General features: G+C 43.1%; 1 protein-coding gene across 4 annotated transcripts in view; it reads left to right on the plus strand.

The window, feature by feature from the left end:
• Atg10 (autophagy related 10) overlaps window positions 1-10,291 on the plus strand; it is a 295,099-nt gene extending 284,808 nt beyond the window's left edge. For 3 of the 4 annotated variants that reach the window (XM_075976347.1, XM_075976351.1, XM_075976350.1), the window contains 3 exons: window positions 8,370-8,467; window positions 9,224-9,338; window positions 9,620-10,291. In XM_075976347.1, coding sequence (XP_075832462.1) covers window positions 8,370-8,467; window positions 9,224-9,323 — 198 coding nt within the window. In that variant the 3' untranslated portion in view covers window positions 9,324-9,338; window positions 9,620-10,291. Of the gene's footprint in view, window positions 1-8,369; window positions 8,468-9,223; window positions 9,340-9,619 lie in introns of all 4 variants that reach the window. The other variant, XM_075976349.1, reaches the window with a different exon arrangement.
• The last annotated feature ends 6,624 nt before the right edge of the window (window positions 10,292-16,915 follow it).

Below are 16,915 nucleotides of genomic sequence, written 5' to 3' on the forward strand. Positions count from 1 at the left end.
AAACACGGTGATTGATAGGAACTCCAGGATAGCCCAGCCCACACTAAACCAGATGTGATCTGAGGTCTTCTCCCATCCTAGAGACAGTGGAGCTCCCAGAGTCGATTTACAGCCCAGTTTACTTCACCTACCCCTGAGACCTCCTGGGGACTTCAAACTCCTGATCAAGAAACAACCACTCCTTCCTAGCCCAGCTGTAGGTTCACCCAGACTGTATGCACCATCCAGTGTGCATACAGACTCACATGGACAGCATCTTCTTGGTGTATGGCTATCAGCCCCTGACTCAGGTATCAGCAGTTGGCCCACTGCATGGGATGAAGAGAGAGGGGACTTCACTTTAACCCAACTGAACCCCAATTTCAGCTGAAGGTAGCCAGAATAAAGTCAGCAGCACCCCTAAACCCCTTGGAGACTACCTCCTTCTAAATGCTGTTCCATGACGTCATTGGATACCACCTTCTTCTAAATGCTGTTCCTTGATGTCAGTTTCTTTCTTGTCATTTTATATAAGCAAAAAAGACTAATGTTAGATCACAGAGGCTGCCCCTTTAGAGGGATCTGCATGCCTTATATCCTGTCTAGTACTGTCACAAAACTACTAATCTCCTAGTATGTGGCAACCCTAAGAGAGAGAGAGAGTATAGGATTAACTTCCTACATTGCAGCTTTATACCCAAACATCACCATTGATCTGCTCATCTCAGAGACCTACCCTTCAAGCTCAGAGACCCTCCCACCCTCCAAACACAGAGATGCCCATCCTCCAAGCTCAGAAACCCCACCCTCCAAGCTCAGAGGCCTCTACCCTTTAATGTCTATAAATATAAAGAATTTCCTTTGCTCTGCAGGTGGATGCTGCACCTCCCACCCAAGTCCCCTGTTGACCGTGGCTAGCATTATTAGAGGACATGATTGACTGAAAATATTTGGCTGAGATCACTGTACAAACTGAATTTTGTGACTTCTGTAGCATTGCCACCTCCATGAGCGGGTTTGGAGAGATGGCTCCATGGTTAAGATGGCTCCTAGGTCTTCCGGAAAACCTAGGTTTGATCCCCAACATTCACATAGTGGCTCACAGCCCTCTTAACTCCAGTTCCAGAGGATCCAGTGCCCTTGGCCTCTGCAGGTACCTGCACTCACAGCATATACCCATACACTGGGACACAAACAGCAATTCATCCTAATTTAAAATTTAAAACAGGCCGAGACAGTGACCTCTGCAGGAGCACGTAGAGGGAGCAACAGCTGAGGGAGCAGGCCCAAGCCAAAGACCTTAGCTGGACCGGGGCCCAAACCAGGAATGTTCTCAGGAACAGGCCCGAGCCAACAATCTCCACAGGAGCAGGCCAGAGCCAGCCACCTCCGAAGGACCAGGCCCAAGCCAGTGACCTCAACAGGAGCAGGCCCAAGCAAGCGACCTCAGCAGGAGCAGGCCTGAACTAGGGTTGCAGAGCTATCCCCAGGAGCACCAAGTGACCTTCGGAAATGCCAAGTGACCTCCACATTCCCGTGGCCTCCAATGCATCACAAGGAGTAACCATCTGAGCCTTTGATCCACTGGCACCTGGAAGATTGATCACCAGAGTCACAGCCCCAATTACACCAATCAGAGGAAAAGATGGGTAGACAAAGTAAGAGCACCTCAACAGCACAAAGAGCAAGACGACACCAACAAAAACTAGTGGCTCTGCAACAGCAAGACATAAACACCCCAATAGAGATGAAGCAGAAGAAAACGACCTAAAAAGTAACTTTAGGAGAATGTTTGAGGCCCTTAAAGGGGAAACGAAAAATTCCCTCAAAGAAATGGAGGAAAAGCCAAACAAAATATTGGAAGAAACCAACGAGTCCCTTAAAGAAAACCAAGAAATGGATCTCTGTGAGTTCGAGGCCAGCCTGGTCTACCAAGGGAGTTCCAGGATGGGCTCCAAAGCTACAGAGAAACCCTGTCTCGAAAAACCAAAAAAAAAAAAAAAAAAAGAAAACCAAGAAAAAGCTAACAAACAGATGAAAGATTTAAAAACTGAAATAGACACAATAAAGAAAACACAAGCCAAGGGAATTATAGAAATGGAAAATATGAGAAAATGATCAGGAACCACAAATGCAAGTGAGAGTAGGTATTAAAGTCAACCACTAACAGTGCGGGATGGTCAATATTTGATTAAAGCTGTAGTGATGTTTGTTTTTCAAACTTGGGTGCATACACGTTAAGAATTGCAATGTCATTGGTGGATTTTTCCTTTGATGAGTACATAATAATGTCTTTCCCCATCTCTTTTCATTAGGTTTAGTTTGAATCTGTTTTGTTAGATATTAAAATGGCTACACCAGCTTGCTTCTTAGGTCCATTTGCTTGGAATATCTTTTTACAACCTTTTAATGTGAGGCAATGCCTATCCTTGATGTTGAGGTATGTTTCTTGGATGCAGCAGAAGGGATGGATCCTGTTTTCTTATTCTTTCTGTTGGTCTGTGTCTTTTTATTGGGTAATCAAGACCATTGATGTTAGGAGATAATAATGGCCAATGATTGTTGATTCCTGTTATGTTGTTGTTGTTGTTGTTGGTGGTGGTGGTGGTGGTGGTGGTGGTGGTGGTGGTGGTGGTGGTGGTGGTGATGTGTTTTCTTCCATTCTTAGTGTGAGATGATTTATTTCCTGTGTTTTCATGGGTGTAGTTAACCTTTTTAGATTGGAGGTTTCCTTCGAGCACCTTTTGTAGGGCTGGATTTATAGATTGATACTGTTTAAATTTGCCTTTATAGTGGAACATCTTTTCTCCACTTATGGTGATAGAAAGCTTTGCTCTATATAGTAGTCTGGGCTGGCATCCATGAACTCAGAGTCGGCAGATCTGTCCAGGCCTTTCTGACTTTTAGAATCTACATTGAGAGGTCAGGTGTAATTCTAATAGTTTCATCTTTATATGTTACTTGGCTTTTTCCCTTGTGCCTTTTAATATTCTTTCTTTCTTCTGTATGTTTGTTGTTTTGATTATTATGTGGCAAGGATACTTTATTTTCTAGTCCAGTCTGTCTGGTGTTTCTGTGTGCTTCTTGTACCTTTATAGGCATCTCCTTCTTCAGGTTAGGAAATTTTTCTTCAATGATTTTGTTAAAGAAAATTTCTGGGACTTTAAGCTGGACTTCTTCTTCCTCTATTCCTATTATTCTTAGGTTTGGTCTTTTCATAGTGTCTCCAGACTTTGTGTCAGGAGTTGGGGTTTTGTGTTGTTGTTTGTTTAAGGGTTTTTTTTGTATTAGCGTTTTCTTTGACTGATGTATCCCTTTATTCTATCATATCTTCTTTTCTCTTACAGCGCCTGTATTCTTTTGATGAAGCTTGTCTCTGTAGTTCCTGTTCAAATGTCTGACCTTTTCCTTTCCAGAATTTTCCCAGCTTCTATTTTCTTCATTGCTTCTATATCCATTTTCAGATCTTGAACAGTTTCAGTCGTTTCCTTCAACTGTTGGCTTGGGTTTTCTTGTATTTCTTTAAGAGATTTATTCATTTCCTCTTTAAGGACCTCTATACCATCCTTATATAGTTCATTTTAAGGTTTTTTTTTCCTTTACTTCAGCTATGTTGGAATACTCAGAGCCTGCTGAGGTAGAATAACTGGGCTAGAATGGAGACATATTGCCCTGGCTGTTGTTGATTGTGTTTTTATACTGGCATCTAAGTATCTGAGTTCAGATGATTCTATGTCTAGGTGCTGATTTCTGGATTTGTCTTTGTTGAGTGGATGTTTTGCTCCTGGTTTCTGTTTCCTCTCTGGGTTTTCGGAGAGCGTGATGACTGTAATGGCCTCTTTTCCTGACCTGCTCAGCTGCTGTGTGAATATTTCTTTTAACATATCTTCAAATCCACCTATTCTTTCTTCTCTCATCTCACATCTGGTGATGAATTTACATAGTACATCTTTGTCTGGTGTTTCACTGAGTGCAGAATTTACACTGACTTTTACCTGGGGTTTGTAAACATACTTTAAATCTTTATCAGTATAATATGAATTCTTGGTAAAGCCAACAATTTAGCCCACCCAGAGTCCATTTTTATTTTTGAATACATTGCCCTATGTGTTTCCTTTATGTATTGCCATAAATTTCTTTGAAAGCTCGACACTTGGACAGAATATTAAAGCAAATTAGGATTCTAATAGCTTCCTCTGAGGGCTGTCTTTTTGCTATTGTTGCTTCCTCTGAGGGCTGTCTTTTTGCTGTTGTTGCTGTTGCTCCTGCTTGTTTTAGTAACTTCCCTGTGTTTCATCTTCAGAATGTGCCTCCCCTATATCCATCGAGATGTCTGTTGTTTTCGTCGTTGCTAGTTTGGTTTTGGTTTGTTTTGAGACAGGGTCTCACTGTGCTTCTCAGACTGGTGGGCCTCATGATCCTCCTTCCTCAGTCTCCGAAAAAGGTAAAGTTATATACATGGTCTGTCTCTGTGTCTGGCTTTTTATTCTCATTTGAAATTTTTAGCCTGTCTTCCCCAGAGTGGCCCAGCTGTCTGAACAGTTTTACAGGTTGATAGAGATTGTGTTCAAACGCATTGAGCCCGTAGAGCTTCCCTCTTTTGCCACTGGCTAGGGTGCAGGTGAAACCTACTCTGACTTCAGACACTGTTCAAGCCGGTCATGGCTCTCACTTCCTGGCAGCCCTGGGTCTCTTTTGCGTTGTATCATTCCATCAGCAGAGATGCCTGCGAGCCTTCCTTCCCTCCTGCAGCTGCCTCCTGTCCAGGATCCCTCCCTAAAAATGTGTGCGTTACCAGCTGCTCGCCTCAACCAGAAGTGCAGCCTCAGAGCTGTGGCACCCCTTCTTTAGGTCTGATTTGTGATTTGTCTTGACAGTGCTTCTGGACAGTGGACAGAGATCAAATCCAACCCGCTGGCAACACAGCTGCTACCTCTTAGGACCAGAGAGGGGAGCCAGGGGCTGATGCAGGGGAAAGGAAATGTTTCTAAGCAAGCTTTCTTCTGTTTCTGATTTGAAATCATTGAGTTTAATCATAAATTATACTTCCCAAAATTTTTATTTGCCTTCAGTTTTTGGCTTCTAGTCCCCAGACAGAGTCTGTGTGACTTGATGCTTGACCTGTTTCCTCAGGTTTGGACTTACTTTGGGAGGAGAGGAGTTGCTAGCTTATTTTGCCACAGTTGAAGGTTTGCCCCCACCCTGTGGTTATTTCTTTCCCTTTTTTGCAATATTCTTATTAATTATTTAGGAATTTCATAAATGATCTAGGTGTTGTGACACATGCCTTTAGTTCCAGCACTTAGGAGGCAGATGCAGGCGGATCTCTGAGTTCAAGGCCAGCCTGGTCTACACAGAGAAACCCTGTCTCAAAAACAACAACAAAAAGAATTTCACGAATGTATTTTTATCATCTTTACCCCCATCTCCTCCCCCTTATCTCCACCCCCAGCCCTTCTCATCCAACTTTGAGATTATTTCTTTTTCTTTTTTCCCCATCAAGTCCAGTTTGTGTTGCCCGGCTGGTCTTGGGACTGACGCCTTTCCTAGTGTGTGGTCAGCCCATCAGGGTCACATATTTAAGTGACTCTCCTTCCTCCAGTAGCTATTACGTGCCGTGGCGCCTGAGCTTATAGTGATATTACATGTGTACTTTTCCCCTCTCTGCTGGAATTTGTCTACCTGGAACTTGTGCTGGTTGTGTGCCTCTGTCACCACCACTGCGAGTTCATGTGCATCTGCCCTCTAGGGTCTGGAAAACACTGTTACCCTGGTGTTATCCACCACCTCTGACTCTAACAATCCTTCTGCTCCTTCTTTGAACAAAGATCCCTGAATCCTGAGGGAGAGGTGTGATACGGATTTCTGATTTATGGCTGAGCACTCTGCAGTATTTTGTTCTCTGAATGTTGATTGTTTGGGAGTGTCTATGTTAATTGCCATCTACTGCAAGGAAAAGCTTTTCTGCTGACAGTTAAAAATGTTCTGATCTATTCAGTATTATAATGAGTCATGAGAATCATTTTTAAAACTATGTGCATTTAGCAGAATAATAGTATTGGGTTTCCTCCTGGGATATATCTAGCTACAGATTTTTGGCCCCTTTAATAATCCAAGGTATGGATTCCACATAGTAGGTCTGAGCCAACCAGAAGTAGTGGTTGATCCCATAACCTGTGTGCCACTATGGCACGAGTGGGCATGTCTTCTCAGGACAGTAGTTGTAGTTGGCAGGATTCATATCTAGGTGAGATTGAGGCTTACATTTCTTTTCTGGCAGCATGCATAGCACCTTCTAGCACCATGAACACTGCCCTGTAGGTGAGTACCAGTTTGATGTCCCCATGTTCTGTGACCCAAGCATATGGGGTCTTCAGCAATGAGGTCTTCCCATCAAGTTATAGGAGTATTCTGTAATATTCTGGTAATAGTCTGTAATGTTTGGCAGTCAGTGTCACCCCATTGCACAGCATCTCAAAAACAGGCAATTCATTTCTGTTACTAGGGTATTTATTTGCTAGCATAGGATGTCTGTTTGGGGTATTGCCCTCCCCTTGTAGGGTAGCACAATTAAGCCACTTTTTATGTGTGTATAATTATGTAATATTACGAAGTTTCTGTGGTAGTAGGTCTCCATGTGGTTTTTTTCAAAGATCATTAGTATTAGTTTTATCCCTGCTCATGTTCCTCCTTTACCCTGCTCGCCCATGCCCATCCCAATTTAACCCTTCTCATCCCATTGTTTCCCTTTCAAAACAGTTCTCTGAACTGAACTGTGTCTACGAGTCTCCTGGGTTGTTCTTTCGAGGTCTTGTAAAATGTAGGCTATACTCCTCTTAGAGGCAAACCCTCAACTGTATAATGAAACAGTTCCGCACGAGTTAGTAAGAAGTCCTTCAGGAAAATGTGTGTGTGTATGTACGTATTTATGTAAATGGCTTTGGTTCCTTTACTAACAAAGAGGTAAGAGAAATGCTTCATTCTGATTGTCAAGTTACTGGTATTCCTGTGTATCACTGGAGAAAAATTAAAGAATAATTATAAGCCAAAGAGAAACATGGCTAACCAAGGCAGAACCAAAGAAATTCATCTAATTTATAGCGTGTAAATGGCATGTGTGCCCCACTGTGTTTGACAGTAAATCAGTGAATAGCTCCTTTTCACGGCCTTTGGCATTTTTTGGACTATAATTGTGTTTCAGAGTAGAAAGTCAACCTGAATGTTAATAGTGACTTGGAATGTAAGATCAATGTTTATCTAAAAAGAACAGAGCTGATGGTATAGCTTAGTAGATGTATTAGTCACTGTGAAGAGACACCATGACCACAGAAACCCTTACAAAAGAAAGCATTTAACTGGGAACTTGCTTACAGTTTCAGAGGTTTAGTCCATTATCATTATGGTGGTGAGCATGGTGTCATGCATGCAATAGATGAAACCCATCCTGATCCTCAGGCCAAGAGAGAACTTGTGCCTGGCAGGATTTCAAACCTCAAAGCCCACTCCTTGTAACACACTTCCTCCACAAGGCCATACCTCCTAATCCAACCCCTCTAATCCTTCTCAAATAGTGCCACTCTGTGATGGACAAGTATTCAAATATATGACTCTAAGGGGTCCACTCTCAATCAAACCACCGCGGTGGGTAAAAGCACTTGCAACCAAGCTTGATGATGGGAGGTCAAGCCAAGGACCCCAGTGGCAAAAGGAGAGAAACAACTTCTGCAAGTTCTCCTCAGATTGCCACATGGCTACATGCGTGCATGTCCACATGTGCTTGTGTGTACACAGGCATGCGTGCATGTGTATTGTGTGTGTGCACACGGAGGGTGTGTGCATGTGTATTGTGTGTGTGTGCACACATGGAGGGTGAGAGAGAAAGAGAAATGTGTGCATGTGTATTGTGTGTGTGCACACGGAGGGTGTGTGCATGTGTATTGTGTGTGTGTGTGCACACACGGAGGGTGAGGGAGAGAGAGAAATGCATGCATGTGTATTGTGTGTGTGTGCACACATGGAGGATGAGGGAGGGAGAGAAATGCGTGCATGTGTATTGTGTGTGTGTGCACACACGGAGGGTGAGGGAGAGAGAGAAATGCGTGCATGTGTAATGTGTGTGTGCGCGCACACGGAGGGTGAGGGAGAGAGAGAAACAGGCATGTGTGCATGTGTATTGTGTGTGTGTGCGCACACAGAGGGTGTGTGCATGTGTATTGTGTGTGTGTGTGTACACGGAGGGTGAGGGAGAGAGAGAAATACATGCATGTGTATTGTGTGTGTGCACACACTGAGAGTGAGGGAGAGAGAAATGGTGTACAAATCCTAAACAATTAAAAAGTAAAGCAGATTAACTTTTTGAAGTAGTTCAGTGACAGCTTGAATTGTTGCAGGAACATCCAATACTTGGGCAACCATTTTTTGTTCTACATCCCTGCAAGACAAATGAATTTATGACTGCTGTGCTGAAAAATTCGCAGAAAATCAATCGGTAAGAAACACCTTCAAGACACATTGTACTCTACTCTGACTTTAAAAGTATAAATCTTTTCACGCGACTCTAAAAGCCAGGCTAAAATAAGAAATATTCTTTCTAATGGTAATGGTGAACACATTGATTTTGGCCGTGTGCTAAGTGTCCTGATTTTTAGATCTATGAACACATTGGGCTTTTCTGACACCCTAGAAACTGAATACCACTGCTTTACTTAATTTCTGACACCCCAGTAACTGAGTACTGCTGCTTTACTTAGTTTCTGACACCCTAGAAACTGAATACCACTGCTTTACTTAGATCCTGACACCCCAAAAACTGAATACCACTGCTTTACTTAGTTTCTGACACCCCAGTAACTGAACACCGCTGTTTTACTTAGTTCTCAGACAGGAGAGCTGAAGCACAGAGGCGCTAGGTGAGTCTGCTGACGTCACACAGCTAGTTCGGGTAGTTCTGGGACTGGAATACTGTTTTAGCTACCGATTCAGCCTGCTCAACAGCTGCTTACATTCAAATAAGAATCAGAGGCCCCAGTTCTGTCTTGCCTTCAGCTACCGTGGTGAGAGATATCCCTATACTCAGGATAACAAGTCCAGCTTACACCATGTGACTGACACAGGGATTCTGGGATGCCAAGCAAGCCCACGTCTGGGGGAAGGCCTCATTTCTCTTCCTTTTGGCCACTCTCTGGTCCTCCATCCGAAACTATGATACAGCATTTCTATTACCTGTGACTCACTTCTTTTCTAGAAATGTCAACTACATCACATCATGGCTGAGCATCGTGGGGCCAGTTGTTGGTCTGACTATACCTCTGAGCTATGCTAAAGCCACATCGCAGGACGAGTGATCTGTTGACGAGCAAGGTAAAGAGCAAAGCCTGGGTTCATGCTTCGTTGTCAGAAAGATAGTGTCTCTCTCACCCTTAGCCACATCTCGTGTCCAGGGTCAGTTTGCATCGTCTTTACTGGACTGGGCCCTGGCTGGTTCTTTAGTGTTCCAGTTGTTTTAGAGCCGCCTTACCTTGCTACAAAGGACACTCACACAGCTGCAACAGTGGGTACTTTTGTTTTTATGGCCAATATTCTGGAAATAGACTTTACTGCCCTCCTTCATTCTCTGCTTTTGTGTTGTTTTTGTTCCCCCGGCTTCTGCTGATCCTAGAAACAGCATGGAGAACACCAGGGTGCACCTGAGAAGCCTCGGTGTCTGTGGAACTGGAACTGCAGAATCTCATGTCACCAAGATTTGATGCAGATTTCTCTCCTTGGGAAGAAAGCATCTGTAAACCTGTTCGGAAGAATTGTTGTACGAAGGAACACATCGCAGATTCAGATCACTATAACTATGAAGAATGAATCTAATCCAGTGATGTTGTACTGCTGACCTCATGGGGCTCGCACAGGCCCTTTTCCTCCAGGCATAGTTCTTTTTCTGTTGTGGAGATTGGTGGAGTAATCTATTTGTGTGTTTGGTTTTGCATAAGATGAATGGAAATTGCCAGGCTGTGGTGACGCACGCCTTTAATCCCAGCAGAGGCAGAGGCAAGTGGATCTCTATGAGTTCAAGGCCAGCCTGGTCTACAGAGTGACTTCCAGGACAGGCTCCAAAGCTACACAGAGAAACTGTCTCAAAAAACCAAAGAGAGAGAGAGAAAAAAAAAAGATGTCTGGAAATTAAAATGTAGAACTTACTTGGCTCTGGAAATTTATTTTGTAAAAATAACCCATCTTAAATTATTCTCCCACAATCAATCTTAGTAGCAATGGATTATTTCTCTATAACTCCCTCAAAATGCATGTGTGTGTATGTGTGTGTGCGTAAAAAAATAGATACAAAATAAAGAATAAATTATCATTTTATTATAATAATATGTTTTACAAGCAAAGTTTGACAAGATAACTAGAGGTTTTTTACATAGTTATAGGAAACATTTAAGCATTGCAATTTTCTGATAAAAATAGCGCTATCATTTTCTGTCTACCTGTGAGCCCCACAGCTGCTCTGCTGCATTCCTGGAGGCTTTTGTGCAGGGCTTCATAACCTACAACTCTCTTCTTTTCAGTGTGAGAATAACAAGCTGCTTCCCAGCGTCGCTGTGAGAGCTACATGAAATGATTAGTGCAAAAGTTTTGAAGAGTGTATACAAATACTAATTAAATGTTCAACTGCCACATAATCGGCTGCTATTAATTCAGTCCGTAATATGGTCCATAGCCAGCAAGACATTAGGACAAACCTTGTCTGGAGGAATCACAGGTTGCTTTATTTTACATTTTTGTTTTCTAGAAGATGAAATCGAGTGGGAAATACAAGTGGTGTAGTACAATACAAACACCAATGATAGTGTTTCTTCCGTGAAGTGTGCCCTGCAGACACCCAAGCCACCTTCTGGAATAGTCTGTCTGGGCTTACTTTGTCAGCCACATTCCCTAGAAAGCCTCCACTTTTGATTAACTTTTACCGTAGCATTGATTTGTATCCTATTAGTGCCAGCAAGCCCTTGTCATTTCTCTGCAAAGTAGATTTGCTTCCTGATGTTTATCAACACAAGGTTCCATCATAACCCATTATGAGTTGAAAATACCATAAACTGAAGGTGTGTTTTATCTATACCATATTGGACATCACAATTTAGCATAACCACTTTTTCTTTTTAACTTTTGTCTGCATATAAGCATGGGCCAGGGCACTTGCCGCGGAGTAAATGAGGAGATGGAAGGACAGGGCTCTCCTTCCGCTGTGTGAGCACTAGAGATCAAGCTCAGGTCTCGGGCTTGGCTACTGTGCCTTTGCCCACTGACCTACCGCACTGGCATTAGCTGCCTTTGAATGTGCTCAGAGCACTTAGCCTGAAGTTAGGCAAAATTGCCTTTAAGAAGACTACTGTATAAAAGTGCTGAATATTTAGCATTTTGTAAATGTTATGGGATACGAACGCACAAAACACAATACTCAGAAAAGTCCGATAACACAATACTGTAGAGTACTGTTTTAGTATTATTATTATTGTTGTTACTATTATTAAATTTCTTTCAGCCAGACAGTGGCGGCGCATGCCTTTAATCCCAGCACTCAGAAGGCAGAGGCAGGCAGATCTCTGAGTTTAAGGCCAGTTTGGTCCACAAGGAGTTCCAATACAGCCAAGACTACAAAGAGAAACCCTGTCTCCAAAAAAAAAAAAAAAAACAAACAAACAAAACAAAACAAAAAAAAACCAAAGTGGTGGGGAGCTTTTTTTCAAACAGTATATTTTGAGCATGTATTTCTCCTCCTTCTATTCCTCTCAGATCCTTCCTACCTACCAAACTGTATGTTCTTTTTCTTTCTTTCTCTTTAAAACAATAAAAAAATAGGAAAAAAAATCAAGAAACACACACAAACAAAACCTATAAAAATGACAATTGAAACTGGGCGGTGGTGGCAAACGCCTTTAATCCCAGCACTCGGGAGGCAGAGGCAGGTGGATCTCTATGGGTTCGAGGCCAGCCTGGTCTACAAGAGCTAGTTCCAGGACAGGCTCCAAAGCCACAGAGAAACCATGTCCCCTCCCCAAAAAGAGAGAGAGAGAGAATTGAAATTGACAAACAAAAGACTATTAAGACAGAAAGAGAGAGAGAGAGAGAGAGAGAGAGAGAGAGAGAGAGAGAGAGAGAGAGAGATGCCCAAACAAAGCAAAATGAGATTGAAAAAAAAAATCTACAAAGATACTACTGAGGTTTTGTTTTTGCTTTTGGGGTATGTGTGTGTGTATGAGTGTGTGTGTGTTATTGTGTGTGTGTATTGGCCAACTATTCCTATGTATTGGCCTACCCCTGGTTAATATGTCTTTAAGACTCCATTGGAGAAGCCTGATTTCCTCTTTGCCAATGAGTATAAGTTGCAGGCGAATTCATCGTTAGACTGGGCTCTCTGTCTGCTCCTGCTCCGAGTGCTAGAACCCCATCTGGCTGTGCAGGCTCTCTGGATGCCTCCACATCTGGCTGTGCAGGCTCTCTGGATGCCGCCACAGTCTCTGTGAGTCCCTGTATGTACCAGGCCTGTTGTGTCCCAAAGATACTGTTCTCTTGACATTGCCCACCACCTCTGGCGCTCACAAGTTTTCCTCCTTTTCTGCATAGTTCCTTGAGCCTTGATGAGGGCATTACATTTAGGGTTGAGTGCTTCAAAGTCTCCACTCTCTACACTTTGTCCAAGGCTTTGGTTCTTTAGTTTCATGCTCTCCTCAGCTTGCTGTCAGTGACTATTGTCACAAGGCAGTATTGGACTTTATATCACTAGCCCAGGAAAAGATCAAAATTCAAAGTATGGTTTCTGCTCCTTGTGTATCATCATTTTACACCATCATGAAGTAAAAAATTGTTCAACATGGGATGTACTCACTCATAATTGGTTTCTAGCCATAAATAGGGGTCACGGAGTCTACAATAGGCGAATCTAAAGAAGCTAAGTAAGAAGGTGAACCCAAGGAAAAACATATAGTTATCCTCTTGGATAAGGGAAGTAGACAAAATTGCCGGGGAGAAAAGTGGGATCTTGGGGGTGGGGTGGGATGGGGGTAAGGGGAGATGGGGAGAGAAAAGGTAGAAGGGAAGGAGGGGGGACTTGGGGAAACAGGAGGATCGGGATAAAGGAAGGTTGGATAGGGGAGCAGGAACCACAATTTTTAGTTAAGGGACCCACTTTAGGGTGGGCAGGAGACTTGACCCTAGAGGGGCTCCCAGGTGCCCAAGCTGAGGTCCCCAGTTAATTCCTTGGGCAGCTGAGGATAGGGAACCTGAAATGACCCTATCCTAGAGCAATACTGACAAATATCTTGCATATCATCCTAGAACTTTCATCTGGCGATGGATGGAGATAGAGACAGAGACCCACACTGGAGCACTGGACTGAGCTCCCAAGGTCCCAATGAGGAGCAGAAGGAGGGAGAACATGAGCAAAGAAGTCGGGACCACGAGGGGTGCACCCACCCACTGAGACAGTGGAGCTGATCTACTGGGAACTCACCAAGGCCGGCTGGACTGTTACCAAAAAAGCATGGGATAAAACTGGACTCTCTGAACATGGCGAACAATGAGGGCTGATGAGATGCCAAGGACAATGGCACGCGGTTTTGATCCTACGCAATGTGCTGGCTTGGTGGGAGCCTAGCCAGTTTGGATGTTCACCTTCCTAGATATGGACGGAGGGGGGAGGACCTAGGACTTACCACAGGGCAGGGAACCCTGACTGCTCTTTGGACTGGAGAGGGAGGGGGAGAGGAGTGGGGGGAAGGGGAGAGGGGTGGGAGGAGGGGGAGAAGAGTGGGAGGAGGGGGAGAAGAGTGGGAGGAGGGGGAGGGAAATGGCAGGCTGGGAGGAGGTGGAAATTTTTTTTTTCTTTATTCTCCTTTTATCAATAAAAAAAATAAAGTTGTATAATTAGGAACCTTAAAAAAAAGAGAGAAATAAAATCTAAAGTTTTAAAGTGAAAAAAAATTGTTCAATTGCACTACTGTAAGTTGGTTTGTTTGTATAAGAATAGTAAGAGCATTTAGAACTTTTTTCTTTTTCAACACAATGACTGCTACAGTTTGAATGGCATTCATCTCTTTTGAAACTTCTGTTGAAATTTAATTCCCATTGATACTGAGAAGTGGTGGGTCCTTTAAGAGAACAGGCTGTCAAGAGGGTCTGATTCTGATCTCAGAGAAATAGACCATGTTCTTGTGGGAGTAGGTGGTTATAAAGTAGATGCTAAAAAAATAAAATGGCCCCCACAGGCTCATACATTTGAATGTTTGGTCCCTAGTTGGTAGACTATTTAGGAAGTATTAGAAGATTGGCTTTGTTGGGCTTGGAGGTTTCAAATGCTCACACCAGGTCTAGTATCATTCTCACTTCCTACAACTTGCAGATCAAATCTGAGTTTTCAGGTACTACTCCAGTACCATGCCTGCATGCTGCCATGCTAACCCACGATGGTCATGGACTAACCCTCTAAACTGTAAGCAAGCCCCCAGTTAAATGCTTTCTTTTATAAATTGCCTCAGTCATGGCACCTGTGGTGGTTTGAATAAAAATAGTCCCCATAGGCTCATAGAGAGTGGTATTATTTGAAAGGATTAGGTCGTGTAGCCTTGTTCAAGAAGTGTGTTACTGGGGCTGGTCTTTGAGGTCTCTTCCCGCTGCCTGCAGTCCACATGTAAGACTCAGCTACCTCTCCAGCACCACGTCTGCCTGCATCCACCATGCTTCCTGCCATGATGATAATGGACTAAGCCTCTGATCTGTAAACCAGCCCAATTAAATATTTTTCGTACCAGAGTTGCGTAGTCATGGTGTCTCTTCACAGCACTATAAACCCTAACTAAGACAGCTGATACCAGAGACTGGAATATTGATGTGATAGGCCTGACCTGACCATGCTTTTGTCCGGAGGAATATGGAACACTTTGGGGTTTAGGACTAGAAAAGCAATTGGGTATTTTAAGCAGGGATTAATGGGCCATCCAAGTAGGAACATTGAAGACAGTGGTTCTCAGGGTGATCTGAACTGTGGAAGCACAGTTCAGAAGTTTCAGAGAATAATATTAGCAAGTGGCCTAGAGATCATTCTTGTGATATTTTGGTGACGAAAGTGGCTGTTTTCTGCCCTTGTCCAAAAAGATCTTCCTGAGGTTATAATGAAGAGTTATACATTAACAGCTTTGACAGAGGAGATTTCCAGAGAGCCTAGTACTGATAGCATTGCCTGGTTATTAGTGGCCATGCAGATTTCTAATGAAAAGCATCAGACTGGGCAAGGAAAAATACAAAATGCACAATTTAAGGAGAAAATGGGGTACCAGGAAATATAATTATTCCCACTGGGCAAGAATAAGAACACTACCACAATTTTTTAGCCAAATTTGAAGTGAGCTTTATTAAATATTGGCCAGGATGATGGACACTGACCAGGATTCTCAGAGAATGCCTGCAAATTACGTTTGTCAGGTGCTTATAAAGGCAAAACCCACAAGGCCATTCATACAGTCGGGGCAAGCATACACCCTGATGTAGTTCCTGCCTACATGTAATCAAGCACATTCTTGGCTGTTACAGAATATTCCTTTACATTGTGTGAAGATATATCACTGTGATTGGTTTAATAAAGAGCTGAATGGCTGTTAACTAGGCAGGAAGAGGTTATGTGGGACTTCTAGGGACAGAGAGCTCTGGGAAGAAGAAAGGGGGAATTGCCAGCTAGACTTTGAGGAAGTAGGGTGGGCATTGAGTCATGTAAAAAACATAGATTAAAAGGCATGGGTGACTTTAAGTTATAAGAACTAATGAGACAAGCTTAACCTAAGGCCAAGTTTTAATAACTAATAATAAGTCTCTGTGTCATTTTTTGGAATCTGGTGGTCTAAAGAAAAATCCACCTATGCTATAGTTCAGGCAACCAACCTTGTTTACAAAAGTGAAAACAGGTATCTTGTTGTCTGTGAACAGGCCTCAAATTCCAGGAAGTTGTGTGTCCTTTGGCAAGTAAGGTTTACAGGTTTATTTTTCCTTGGATGAGTAGGGTTTACCAGATTAGAGGCATTTTTGTTCTATAGAACAAAAGATAAGCACAGTAATCAAAACTTAAAACATAAATTTAACCCTCTTAATTCCTGTGTTCAAGGAGATAAACAGATTCAAGAAAAGCCTAATGCTAAAGGGAGCGGTGGCCCCAGGGCAAGACCCTACCCAGCTAAGCTTCCAACTTGTGAAAGGAATTAAAGAAAAGTTTAGGCGTGGTAGCCCTAACCTTTACCCCAGCATTTAGGAGGCAGAAGCAGGCAGATTTTTGAGTTTAAGGCCAGCCTGGTCTACAGATTGAGAATAGTTCGAGGACAACCAAGCTTAGACAGTGAAGGAAACCATCAAAAAAACAGGAAACTGGTGAAAATGTATTTGAATGAAGGGGCCATGTTCCAGCCCCAGCAAACAGCAGAACTTGATATCTTTGGTTCTGGTTTTAGAGTCAAGGATACGAGAAAGAGTTTATGAAATCTCCCTCCGCGACTAAGGAAAACTGCTGACCAGGCATGGGGCAGGGGTCTTCCTGCATGGAGACCCAGAGAGGCCATTGCATGAATCTGTAAAAGTGAAGCCTGGATTGCCTTGGAGAACCCAAAATGTTGAAGATGCCAGAGCTGAGGGATACCTGCTGAGGAGAGCTGCTAACAGGGAGGGGTCCAGCTCAAGGGAAAGAAGTGTGTCCAGTCAACAAAGCTGAAAGGAGTTGCAGATCTAAAGAGTGCTTTAACGTCAGATATGGAGATGCACAGTTTGGAGTTGCCCGGCTGGTTTTGCTCTTGCTTTGAAACGGTAATTTATATCCTGTGTCATTATATGTTGGAAGTATGTGATTTGCTTTCTTATTTTGATTTTATAGGGACTACAGTTTAGAGATTGTCATGGGACTCAGACAAGA

Source organism: Microtus pennsylvanicus, chromosome 6, assembly GCF_037038515.1.
Source record: "Microtus pennsylvanicus isolate mMicPen1 chromosome 6, mMicPen1.hap1, whole genome shotgun sequence".
Lineage (NCBI taxonomy): Eukaryota > Metazoa > Chordata > Mammalia > Rodentia > Cricetidae > Microtus > Microtus pennsylvanicus.